Source organism: Sipha flava, unplaced genomic scaffold, assembly GCF_003268045.1.
Source record: "Sipha flava isolate LNK unplaced genomic scaffold, YSA_version1 70_pilon_pilon, whole genome shotgun sequence".
In the NCBI taxonomy this organism is placed as follows: domain Eukaryota; kingdom Metazoa; phylum Arthropoda; class Insecta; order Hemiptera; family Aphididae; genus Sipha; species Sipha flava.
The window spans coordinates 629,845-643,924 of NW_020273610.1; the positions used below are offsets into that span (position 1 = coordinate 629,845).

General features: G+C 28.6%; 1 protein-coding gene and 1 long non-coding RNA gene across 5 annotated transcripts; one reads left to right on the plus strand and one right to left on the minus strand.

Annotated features, from left to right (window-relative positions):
• Window positions 1-729: 729 nt before the first annotated feature.
• Window positions 730-13,449, plus strand: LOC112692150. Of its 4 annotated transcripts, XM_025566729.1 has the most exons (3): window positions 730-1,296; window positions 13,082-13,172; window positions 13,248-13,448. In XM_025566729.1, exons 1-2 carry the CDS (start codon window positions 871-873, stop codon window positions 13,124-13,126), a joined length of 471 nt encoding a protein of 156 aa, XP_025422514.1. In that variant the 5' UTR covers window positions 730-870; the 3' UTR covers window positions 13,127-13,172; window positions 13,248-13,448. The 4 variants fall into 4 exon arrangements, with proteins under 4 accessions (XP_025422514.1, XP_025422513.1, XP_025422511.1 ...); XM_025566728.1 differs by lacking the exon at window positions 13,082-13,172 and having other exon boundaries at window positions 730-1,347; window positions 13,252-13,449; XM_025566726.1 differs by lacking the exon at window positions 13,082-13,172 and having other exon boundaries at window positions 730-1,347; window positions 13,248-13,447.
• On the minus strand, window positions 1,557-5,730 carry LOC112692152. Its single transcript, XR_003149389.1, has 3 exons — window positions 5,714-5,730; window positions 4,484-4,525; window positions 1,557-3,851 (listed from the first exon to the last, which is right to left on the minus strand). It is a non-coding gene; the product is annotated as an uncharacterized LOC112692152 (long non-coding RNA).
• Window positions 13,450-14,080: the final 631 nt, after the last annotated feature.

A 14,080-nucleotide genomic window follows, 5' to 3' on the forward strand; every position in this document is an offset into this window, starting at 1 on the left:
ACGGCACTGCCCCCATTCCTGTATGGCAAAAAATGTTTGCATATTACCTATGGGCTATGGTTTTTATTTTCCAAATATTAATACCTAATAAGTTAACAACATGTAGTCACTAAATGTTGTTAACTTATTAGGTAATATAATTAAATACAGGGAAAAACGACCCAATGACGAATTGTCACATTTTCTATGCGACTGTTAATATTTTAAATATATATTATTATATACAATATACTATATAATATTTTTATTTTATATGTTAATTCATTTTATTTAAAAGTTAATTTTCAAATATCAATTATTAATTACCTAAATACCTAATATTATAATTTAGTATAGCTTATTTTATGAATACGGCATTTTTAATTATTATTGTTATAATGTTATATCATCACTAGCAGATAGCAGCTTTTCTTTCAAGTAACAGTATCCATAACAGTAAAACAATAACACATTAACACTTTAACAATATATTTTATAACAAAAACATGAAAATATTAGGTAACAGTTATCAATTATCATTTATTTGTTTTCCATCCTACTAACGTTACAGCAGCTGCAGCTGCTCAGCTAGTGCTGCTGATAATAAATAACATCGTTATTCGTTAACCCAAAACCTTGGTTAAAACCATAGACATATTAAAATATCTGATATGTGTATTATCTTAATATGTCTATGATTAAAACGTCAAAATAAAAAATAACAATAACTGTTACTTTTTCTTCCAAGTAACAGCGTGTTCCTGCTACTTTAGTAGTAACTGTTATAAATCACTGTTACTGTTATTTTCTCCCATCACTAATTTAGTGTGATCGCGACTTTATTCGACTTCACGTACATATTTTCTAATAATTTAACATCGAATTCGTATAATGGATGACGTGATACAAGTGTATACAAATAATAAAGGCGCGCAATCAATAATTTACCAAAAGTATTCATTTCGACTTTTTCGTAAAAATAAAAATTCCGGGGACTTAGTTTGGCGTTGCAATAATAAGTTTTGTAGTGTTATAGTGACGACAAATTCAAATATAAATGTATTTATCAAACAGAATAAAAGTAAACATCATCATGAAACAAATGAAATTAACCCAGAATTAAAAGAAATTCGATGTGCTGTTAAACGTAAATCGAAATTGGATTTAAATGAAAAAACTTTAAAAATTATAAGGAAAGAATTATGTACGTCTTCAGTGAGTGCAGATAATATTGATGCTATGAGACAGTCTATGAATCGTGAAAGACGAAAGCTTCTACCCCCTGTGCCTGTGTCACTCACAGATGTTCTTAATAAGGTAAATAAATCAAACATCACATCAGTGGCGTGGCATGGATTCATTAGTAGTGTAAGCAATCATTAAAAATTATACCTACCTATATCTTCATTTGTTTTTTACACCTCTAGAAATCTGCACGTTGTTTACCTAATCGCACGCTATTTATTCCCCCCCCCCCCCCCATAAAAAAGTATCTTGATTTTTAGTTATATCATAAGTATTAAGAATAATATTTTTGTTTTAATAAAATAATACTTTATTTTAAAGAATTTAAAATGATAAATCAAATGATATTTTTTAATAGATACTTAATTCAAGTATAGTTTACAAGTTTACTTCTAATATAATTAAATTCTTCTATTTTGTTTTGACATATCATTAATCACATCATTATAAAAATTAAGTTCACACTTTGTACTCATTAAAACATCTTTTTTTATGGAAAGTAAAGATAAATTTGAAAGTCTATTTTGAGTTTGATTAATTCTTAAGTAAGTCTATCCTTTTTAAAGCAGAAAAAGATCTTTTAGCAGAAGCACTGGTTGCAGAAATAGTTAAAACTAATTTACATAATTTAGTGACTTGTATTAGGGCGGTTGTTGAATCTGTTTCCCTCAAATATTCTAATGTTTATAAGTATGTATTTGATAAAACTGATCAAATGAATTAATTAATTAATTAATAATTGACAATTCACTCTTTAGTTTTGGTAATTCAAAATAATGGCCATAAATCTGCTTAAGTGAACTAAATTTATCCTGAGAAATATAATTTTTGTAATAAAAAAATTGTTCAAAATTAAGGAACCCCATACATTTTCAATTGTGTACTTTAGAAAATCTTTCATCAATTTTGACCAATATAGTATCTATTATTTCATAGAATAAACGTTTATAATTAATTTTCCTATCTACTGATACTGTGATCATTCAAGATCTTTTACTTCTAAAGGGAACTACTTTATATTTTTCTAATTTATTTACTTAATTCTAGACTAAATCAAATTTTTGCTTATATTCATTTAATTGTTTCTTAATGTTTTAATTGTTTGAGTACAATATGAAATACTTTTTTTTGCAATACGTCAAAAAGGTACCATGCTAAGGGTAGTATTTTACCAAAAATAATCAAATTGATATTAAAATCAAAATCTTCTAAAGTTAAACAAAACCCTCTAGCACATATTAATGATTCAGTATCCCATTTATCAGCATTATCTACAATAGTCTGCATTAATTGTTTTATTTTTTTCTTTATGTTCAACTTCAGTATTAATTAGTCTACTATTATAGTTCAAACTTGTCGGAGAAATAGCTGGAAACTGTTTTTTAACTATTAAATTTAATTCATTTATTCTTTTTGTACTTTTAGAGAAAAAAACAGCGAATTCGTTTAGTTTCTTAAAAAATATTTTACATTCTTTTACATGAGATACTGACTGTTTAAGAACTAAATCAAGTTTATGTGCATAGCAATGGATATATGTGGCATATTTATATTTATGTCTTATTAAAGTCTGCAAACCATAATGAGAACCAGACATAACAGCTGTTCCATTATATATTTGAGCAACTAATTTATTCTCATCACATATATACTCTGGTCTGGAAATATTGAAAAAAAAATGATCTGCTAAAGGTTTAGCGGACCTATCTGCACTAATATCACAAAACCCAATAAATCTCTTGAACGTTCTTATCATTAACATGTCTAAATACTGTTGTGAGTTGTGATTTTTTAGTTATATCAGTTGTTTCATCAGTAATTATTGCTAAGAACTCAGCATGTTTAATTTAATTTTTAATTTTGGTAATTATAAAATTTTTAATGGAATTTATCAAATCATTTTGTATGTCATTAGAAAGGTTTATAAAAACAGTAGAATTTGAAATATGAAATTTTAATCATCAATAGAAGAGAGCAAGTTAAATGTTTCGACAAAATTACCTTTATTTAAAGAATTTAATTTTTCATTGTGACCTCTAAAAGCTAATTCTTTTTTAACGAGAAAACAAGTGATATCAATTAATTTACTTACAATGTACCTATTATTATCTACATTTTCATTATATTTACTTATGTTTTTTTTTTTAAATGTTCACTTAAACAAATATCTATTCTGTTTTTCCCAAAAATTTTTAAACCATGAAAATTAAACATATCAGTAAAACCATATTTTGACCAGATATTTGATTCACTATGTGAAAAAAGTATGCAGGGCCAGCAATATAATTTGTCTGAACAACCACAAAGCCAATCACAAATTTTATAAAAACATTCTTTAAAATATCGGTAACAATTTTTAGTTTTAGATTTAAAATTGGGTAATGTAGGAGTAGGCCTCCCTCTTAAAGTAATTCCCATTTTTTCTTCATAAGTATGAACGCCAAATGACTTAACCAGTAATCTATTTATATCGCAGTAAAAGTTGGAAACATTTTCTTTAGGTATTGGTGGTGATTTGTTGTTTGAAACTGTTGATAATTTTGTTTGAACCGGCAGGTAGTTATTGAGTACTTTTAATGTGTTATGAAGCAATTAAAATTCTTGAGTTTTTAAAACTAAATTTTCTCCTATAAAATAAATTAAAAATTAAATAATACAAATTATATTTTGAAACATACACATTTTATTTTAATTTATAATTTGTTATGTTGTAACCTAGTCCAAATTATTCAAATTGGGCTCAAGATATATCAATAAATAAGCACTAATTATGTCCCTAATTATCCCACCCTAAATGTATCATACAGGGCTTATTCTAAGATTTTTTAACTATGCATTTTGTTTAAATATGCCTATCAAAATAGAACTATGATTACAAAATAAAATGATTTCTTTTTGGAAAAATACATAAATACCTAAAGGAACTATTTGCTATCTTATTTTATTAATAAAACAATAAATTATAGTAAATCAACTACGCAAAAATTGATTTTCAAGTATGCATCTAGCTTTTCCTAATAAGTAAAATAAGTCCTGGATTGTATACAGAAATATTTAAATGATAAATGTAATTAGATTATGTGAGTAGTTAAAATTTGTTGTAATATTTTTTCATATATTCTTGTCAGTCATTCCAATACACACATTAAAAATTATATTATATTAGAGTTATTAGTAATTACTAATTACTTTATAATTTATGCTAATATTTTCTATTGAACAATATTAATAAGAACTTATTTACCTAGCAAGTACATACCTTTTAACCCAAGATCAGTATTTTGTGATGATGTTTTGCATTCTGAAAATGGTGTACCACTTATTACATTTTGCTCGATAGTTTTATTAATTGCTGTAATAAGCATAAATACAAAATATTGCATATACAAAGTGATAGTGAGAGCTATATTAACATATGGATGCAAAGCATGGACAAGCTTAATAGAACGAAGGCTTACCACCTTTGAAAACAAGATATGGCGTGTGATATGTGGACCTAAATTAAACACGAACACTGGTATGTGGAGGATAGAGTTTAACAAAGAACTAATTGAAGAAACAGAAATTACTCCGATTAAATATTACATAAGAAGCCAGAAAATCCAGTGGTTTGAGCACATTATGCATGGAAGTGATAATAAGATAATCAAAACAGTTATGTCTTGGAAACTAACGGGAAAGAGACTACGAGGATGTCCGAGGAAAAGATGGATGGATGTGGTCGAGAAAGATCTTAAAAGGATAGGAATAGATGATTGGAGAAATATAATCCATGATTGAGAGAAGTGGCGTGAAGTTGTGATGGTGGCAAAAACTTTTATAGAGTAAATAAAGCCAGACGAAGAAGAAAAAGAAGAAATATTTATCAACATATATTCTATAATACAAGTCATTCTAATATACAAATGAACAACTAAGGTTTTTAAACAAATGTTTAATCATAACTTGTCGTTTTTGAAAAATAGCTGCTGATATTTTTATTTGTTAGTTTGAACTTACTCACAACGCACAAACCTATATGTAAAAACCAATTATAATTGCTCGTATGATTTTTCTGTTTACCATACACGCAAGTGTTAAAACTAACTTTATCACCACTCATGATACAAAAATAAAAAATAAAAATATTTTACTTAAATAATTTATTATAACTAGTTAAATAATAATAGTAGTTTGAACTTAAAAGTCAATGAAAGGCTGAAGACAATTTAAGTGTCATACACATACAGGGCCGGCCCAAGCAAAAATAGTGCATTAGGCAAAATCAAATTTTGCCGCATCTAAAAAAAAAAATTAAGCTCTTATTTTAACTTAACCCCTCTCCCTATTTTGTAGGCGACATATCTACATAAAAAAATTTTTTTATTTTATTTTATATATAAAATTATACTTGAAGAGACTTAAATATGATTTCTATGTATAATTATTATCAAGGCCGCCCACAGAAATTTTTCTCGGGGGGGGGGCAGCGAAAAAATAATACACTTACCATAAATTCTGTTTTTTATCACATCGTAAAAAAAATTATTTATTTACTATAATATAGTAAGTATATACATATATATATATAAATATATAATATTATGTTGTTATAAATAAGCCTGTATAATACAAAATGAAAAAAATAATTAACAATAAATAATTATGACTCATTGATTTTTATCGTCAAATAAAAATTGAACACGCCGTGGTTCCATGCAGAAAAGCTTAATTGTATCTTCAACAATGTCAGATTGTTGACTTTTTAAAAAAATAACAATATTATCATAAAAGTATAAAACCACATAATAATAGATTAAATTTAATCTATTCTGTGATAAAACAGTCATCACCATGGCTATCTTAAACCGTGGTCATCACTATGACTTTATCAATTAAAACCACAATAATTGTATATGGACCATAGAATTGATATGATATGAATCTACAACCATGATTAAAACAAATAAATCAAATACCGAATACCTATTGATATTGAAAACTGACGAACAATTTTGTGTCAACTTATCAGTTATCAGTCCTTATCGCCCTCCTCAAGACTGCTAAATAAAATGCAAATAAATGTAATAAAAATTAGGTATTATCTAAATTAGCGGGCGGCCTTGATTATTACTCAAAACTTATCACAATCGCGACTGTCGGAAATCGTGGAAGTGATTGTGTGGTTATTTATATTTTTGAAATAATTGAAAGCGCCCTACGTAAGCCGTAATATAAAGTAATATAATAACTTTAGACAGTATTATTTTATTATATAGGTAAGTGATTTTCATGAATGAATTAATTTAAATATTTTTCTTATAAAACACTGACAGAACTAAAAAATAATGTACGAGTCAATTTTGAAAATGCCGCCCCTATTAAAGTTCCGCTCTAGGCAAGTGCCTAGCTTGTCTATACCTTGAGCTGGCCCTGGTCATACACTCATACCAACGCGATGAGACATGAATAGAATAAATATAATGATGTCTATTGATATCACTATAATTGGTTGTATAACACATTTAAAAGTTGCGTATATGCGAGTAACGCCACCATTTATACTATTTCATATATTAATTTCAAATGCAATTGTTATTATATTATAAACTGTAATAGTCTTACATGCAGAATAGGAAAAGGAATTAGAATCGCTTACACATACGCAAAGGTGGGCAAGTCAATGAAAATAATTAATTGTGGTTAATTAAGTTAATTCAATTAAATTTCCATCAATTAAAGTTAAAAGTTAACAAAAAATAACTCGATAAGTTAAAAGTTAAGATAGAAAATAAAATTAACTTAACTCAGTTAAAAAAAGTTAATTTTTCTAATATCATATGTTATATTTGTATTTATAACGAATACACAGAGTACTGAAATATAAACTATAATTTATAAATATCTCGGACGGCTTTTTATTTTGTCCATTGGAATTGTCGTATTTACCAGCAGGTACCTATGTTATCAATATTCAATTTTAACTTTACACTTTTAAAATACTATGCTATTTATTTTTAAATCTGTTTTTAGAACTACACTATAGAGTTAGACTAAACAAAAATCGTATTATTCAATACCGAATAGATCATTAAATAGAATTCGTGAAAATAGCAAGTCTATACAATAGATAGAATATTAATTATTACTATTTACTATAGTATCTATAGATTAAAATATAATTTGATTATTATGAATTGAGGATATTATGTTATTATATTAGAAAAATAAATTACCAAAATCGAAAGAATAAGTTTTGTCTGATGGTTCCATCATGATAAAAAAAAAAATTAAAATTAACTTAACTGTACAATAACGATAATTAAATATAAAAAGCTAAGTTAAAAAAATAAAAAAATTAATTGAATAAGTTAATAAGTTAAAAACAAAAATAACTAACTAGTTAAGTTAAAAAGTTTAAAAATGTTTAACTTTTTAACAAGTTAATGCCCACTATTGCACATACGTAATCTTTCTCATATTCATGGAAAATGTATTGTTAATCGACCGTGCAAATACGGTGGTGGTCCGGGGGAAATTTTATCGAGTATTCTCGGTTTGTTATCTTCCGACGACTGAAACCACAGACTTCTATACTACACTAGTATAGAAGTCTGTGACTGAAACCAATGATTTTATTTTTAGATTACCAACAATAAAAATAATATATAAATATAACCTACAAATATCAACGACGAAGTATTATTTTACATTATTAGAACTTGATCGTGTTTTAAATTGTATTTTAATTCTGTCATTTAAAATTATACCTGTTATGTTTTACAACTGAAAGTGTAAGCAACGCTTACACTGCTTATATGTACGCCACGCCACTGCATCACACTAAATAGTGGTGAAAAATTTTTGTTTGTGAATGAGTCCACTTAAATATTTATAGTGACATATAAAATAAACCTCCAATTTTTATGCAATGAAATTGAATTTATATTAGCAGACGGAACTTTTACTTATTGCCCGAACATTTTTTATCTACAATATACCATCCACGGTGTTTGTAAACAATATTATGTATCACTGGTTTTTTGTTTTTTGTCATAAAGAACAAGAGATATTTATAAAAAAATGTGGGGAAACATTAAAAGATTTATGTTTAAATAATGCCAATAGTGTATTCCATCCTTCACTCTTACTATTAGATTTCGAACTTGGTGCTCACATTGCTGCTAAAGAATTATTTCCTTTAATTATTATAAAAGCTTGTCGTTTCCATATTGGTCAAGCCTGGTACAGAAAAATCAGTTCCATTCCAATATTAAAAAAAACTACGACGATAAAAATTCTCAATCTGGACTTTGGTTAAAACTCTTTTTTGGTTTGTCTTATTTACCATCACATATGATTTCTGATGTGTTTATTGAGATAATAGCTATTTGTCCAAAAGAAAAACAATATAATTTTTCTGATTACATATTGGATAATTATATTGAGAACAATAATTTTTCACCAATATTGTGAGTAGAAGAGCCCAATAAAAATACAAGAACGACGAATGGTGCAGGAAGTTACCATGTCAACTTGGGCATGAATTCTATGTTCCACACCCTACTATATTTCATTCGGTAAGCAGTGGGCTCGTGAGGTCACATAAGGTGGTGCACAAATAGTTTGTAAGGTATGTAGGTGGGTAAAAAAAATATTAATTTTAACATAGGTACATATAATCATTGATTATAGAATAGATATACTATTATATATATTATATAATCAATGATGTAACGTAATTATCTATATATTTATTTTTTTTATTAGTTTACGGTCATTGAGACCATACCGCCAAACAAATTTCTCTCCATCTATCTCTATTTTCTGCCGCTACTCTCCATGGTGTCTCTCATTCAATGCTTCCCGCGTCCCTTTTTATACAGTCTACCCAACGTAACATAGTCTTCCTAGGGGTCTCTTACCGACCAGGTTATCTTCGATTGTTGTTCTGATTATGGATTCCACTCTCCGCCATGCATATCCTGCCCAAGTCAATCTCCTTTTCTTGATTTCATCCGCGATGTTCGGTTTCTGGAACAGTTCCTTGAGTTCTTTATTATGACGTTTACGCCATTCACCTGTGTTTGTGTCGACACATGAGCCGTAGATTTTACGTATGATTCTCCTTTCAAATACTTTTATTCTGGTTTCTTCTGCTTTCCTAAGTGACCATGTTTCTGCGGCATATAGTACTATGGGTCGTATCAGGGTCTTGTACATTTGTATCTTCAGATTTGTGGATAATGTTCTTGAATTCAGTACTTTTCCAAGACGAAAAATACTTTTGTTGCCTTTTTGTATCCTAGCACTGATTTCCATCTGCAGATCATTATCTTATGTTAGCAAGTGTCCCAAGTACTTAAAATGCATGGCTCTTGAATACATGCCCTTCAATATTCATAGATTGTCCTTCTTGATATTCTCTGTCCTGGCGACTTAATATCATGTACTCTGTTTTTTCGTCGTTTATTTCCAGTCCGACCTTACTAGCCATCATGATGAGTTTCCTGCATACTTGTTTAACCGTTTCTTTAGTATCTCTTAATATCGTTATATCGTCCGCATAAGCCAAGATATTTATGTTCGAGTTTCCCAATACTATTCCATTGTTACAATTTGTTTCTCTGATTACCTTTTCTAATATTAGGTTGAACAATATTGGTGATAGCTCATCTCCTTGCCTTAGGCCTGTCCTTACCGTTGCTGACTCTGACTAATGGATTAGTAATCTATGTATATGTGTTAATAAATCTTCGTCCAGCATTTTCATAATCTCACTTTGAATACCGTCCTCACCAGGTGATTTATAGTTCTTCAATCGCCTTATTTGTAGTTCTACTTCTTATTTTGACAGTGTTGTATATTCGTTTAGGTTGGGTTCTATCCTTGTCCAAGTAAATATTTCTATGGGGTCGTTGCAATTAAGAAGATGTTCGAAGTGCGTTTTCCATCTCTCTATAATATCTGATCGGGCAGTTATTAGTGTTCCGTCTTCCTTTACTAGGAACTTTTCATATTTTTTGTAACCTCCTTTTAGTGTATTAATTTTTTTATACAATTGGTGTATGTTATGTTCATTGTGATGTTTTTCAGCTTCTTCCAAAATGTTTTTCGTATAGGCTCTTTTTTCATACTTAAAGATTCGACTTGCTTCTTTTCTGCTCTCATTATACTTTGTTTTGTTTTTTTCATGGGAAGGGTCATTAAGGTATAAGTTTCTAAATTTGTTCCTTTGATTTAGGGCTTTATCACACCTCTCTTTGAACCAAGGTTTTTTAGTGTTTTTTGATTTTCCCAGGACTTCAGCTGATATTTCTTTTATTGTTTCCTATATCCTCCTCCACATATTATTTATTGAGCCTGTACTATCTATATCTAATTCCCTGCTGCATTTATGTATCTCACTTTTAAAACGTTTACGGCAAACTTTATCTGTGAACTTAGTTATATTATATCTTTCAACTATCGTTGATCTCGTCGCCATCTTCCTCTTCAGTTTTGTTTTAATTTTTACCTTAACCAAATAGTGGTCAGATTCACAGTCCGCTCCTCACATCGTTTTGATATCCCTAATAATGTTTTTGAACCTGTCATTGACTAGCACATGGTCAATTTGATTAGTGTAATTCCCATTTGGTGACTTCCATGTTCCCTTATGGATCTTTTTATGGGGAAACATTGTGCTCTTAATCACTAAGCCTTTGCTCGTTGCAAAGTCGATTAGGTTGAGGCCATTATTGTTCGTTACTTCATGTAATGGTAGCTAATGATTGGTTTAAATATTAATTCTTTTCATATTTTTGCATTTAGATCTCCTAATATAACCACTATTCTGTTATTAGGTATTCCATCTACTACGTTCGTTAATTCATCATAGAAGTCGTATTTTTCTTCTTGAATCTTTTCCTTAGTAAGGGCATGAATACTAATTATTGTGGGATTAACCCAGTATGCTTTAATTGTTAATAGTGATATTATTGGGTTAAATGTCTTAAATTCCTTTACGTTTGGTACTATTGATTTATGTACTATGAAATCCGTACCGAATTGTCATCGATAATCACAATCCCCATGGAAAATGGTTATGGTTATTAATAGGGCTAGGGACTTTATACCCTTAAAAACCTTAAAATATGTATGCATTTATGCCCTAAAGAATCAATAAATATGCTATTAAAATATGTATTTAAAAAAATTATATTTGTAATAATTAATTAAATAAAAAAATTTAACTAGTAATAAATTATAATAATATTTTTATATATGATAGATATGATGATCTGAGATAATTTTTTCTTTTTTTCATCTTATATTGAATTTTTATCTAAAACAAAATATTTAAAATGGTTTTAAAAATAAATTAAATTGAAAACATTTTTTTTATTTTTAATATAGTTATAATTCTTCTAACCTTGAGCATTACATTGGACTATAAGATATTTTCTTAAGTTGGAAAATTTAAATGACTGTCTGTTATCAGCCAAAATAATTTTATATTTAGAAAAGGAACGTTACACGTCTACGGAACTTATTAGTGCAAACTTAAAAAATCGTAGGTCACTACTACTAATATCTGCAGGCAATCTATCCATAGATTCATTTTTCCATTTAAAATGTTCGAAATTTTTTATAGTTAGCCTTAGCTTGTGCAAATTCTTCAATTTTTGCAGAATGTATACGTTTTTTATAGTTTTAATCATTTTAATGCATTCAATTAGTGTACCAATAAGACACCTTGAGTTCCAAGTCACGTGATATATGAAGAAATAAATCATAATTTTTTTTTATAAAATTTAAAAACTTACTCCTTCATATAAATAATTGTCAAATATGCACTTATAAACGAAAAATGGTCAAATATGCAAAATATGCAACTATAAATTTTAAATATAAACTTGTATTGCTTTGAAACAAATTTAAATATTACTTAGCTATATTTTTGATAATTATTTAAAAACATGCAAGTTCCTAGAAGTCCCGAGCCCTAGTTATTAATGACTAAGGATTCCGTTCCTTGCTATCTAATTTCTTGGATAGCCAAGATCTTAAATTCATATCTCTCTATTTCTTGCATCACTGTATGTGCCGCTCCAGTGCTATATAATGTGCGAACGTTCCATGTACCCAAAAATATTTCCGATTTCCAGTTTCCATTTTTGTTTTCCTTATCTCCACTATTCCCAGGCTTTTTGTTTAGTTCCTGATTTTACGAGGCTGGGTTGTTAACTCAGCACCCAACCCCCAACCTGCAGGACTAGACCACTCCAATCAATTAAGACCAGAGTGGGGCTATTGCAGCGCCCAATGAAGGGTACTGGGCGGTGGGAACGCCACTTTCCCAACGCCGAATATATATATATATATATATATATATATATATATATATATAAATGAATTGCTGTTCGTTGGTTACATGAATAATAATATACGTTAACGTCGGTGGTCGATAGTAAACAGAAGCACGATTGTTGTTTTAAACTTAAGATAATAACTAACATTATCAGCCGATAATCGGAATATAATAAATAAATGAGAGTAAAAATAAATCATAATGCCGATGCCAATGCGCAACGGCGCGGCGATATCGAAAATAATTTGCTGAAAACAATTTAATTGGTTATGTGCACAGAAACGAATGTACACATTAATTCCATTATAACGCATACACGCAGTTTCGATTTGTTTTAATTTTTACATCGTACAAATGTGCACAGTAATAGTGTGCACTACTGCACCACTATAACACACTGATACCTTTCCGTCATGGATAACCGCCTGCCCGTTTGGCCTTCGGAATAATCCAATTTCAATATTATATTATTTTCATAATAATCTGATTTTTATATTTTGAAAAATAATCTTAATAACATTACAGGTATTTAGTTGTATTATTATGGTTTATGTTTTCAATTATTTTTGAGTTTGGGTAGGTAGTGCACGTGCACTTGCACTAGCCACCAGTGTCGGTAAGAATATGAATTTAAAATAATAAATATATTTTGAGTTATTATTAAATTATTTTTGGTTTTTTTTTCTTCCAGATAGATATGTTAAAACAACAACAGATAATTACTGAAACCAAATTTCGACACATACGAAACGGCAACGTGAACCGTACACGCAAAGTATGCAGGGAGAAAGAAAAATCTATTTTAAATGTATTTGATGGTTTCGAACGAAATTAGCTTGATTGATTATTTAAAAATATTAGGATGTAAGTTTATTTTAATTTAATTATATATTGAATTATTTTATATTATGATTATATCATGATTTTTCATTATTATTAAATTATTTTTTTAATTAATAACAATAAAATATGTTTAATTTTTAACTATTTTATATATATGTGGGATTGGGTCACCAAATTGAATACTTATAATAATAATAATAATCGTAACGAAACTTGTCCTTTATTTAGAAATATTAATTAAGAACTTAACGATAACTACTACAAAGTAATAACAAATAAATCAAAGCATTGCATCAAACGTTAACGACACTAAGCCCTAGCTGCTCACCACCCCTCTGGTTGTGCTACGAACAGATCCGTCCTCTAGTGCAGTGTTTCCCAACTGGTGTTCCGCGGAACCTAAGGGTTCCATGAGCTTGCGCGAAGGGTTCCGTGAGAAATTTAAGAAAATATAAATTAATTAGCAATATTTTAATTTGGACTATAATTTGAACATAGAACTGGAATCGACACATTTCCCGATATGAGGTGCATAGTTTGTAGCTTTTCGGTGCATACAAAGACAAAGAATAAGTTTCGAAATCAACTGAACGTGGCTTCGGACTTACGAATCTCATTTTCAGGAATAACTCCAGATTTAAAAACAGTTATGAAAAAATCTATGAAAATATTCCAATCTTC

Coding starts and splice junctions, on each gene's coding strand:
- LOC112692150 (XM_025566726.1), top strand. CDS start 871: ATGGATGACGTGATACAAGTGTATACAAATAATAAAGGCGCGCAATCA. Junction 1,348..13,247: donor GGCATGGATTCATTAGTAGT/GTAAGCAATCAT, acceptor TTTTTCTTCCAG/ATAGATATGTTAAAACAACA.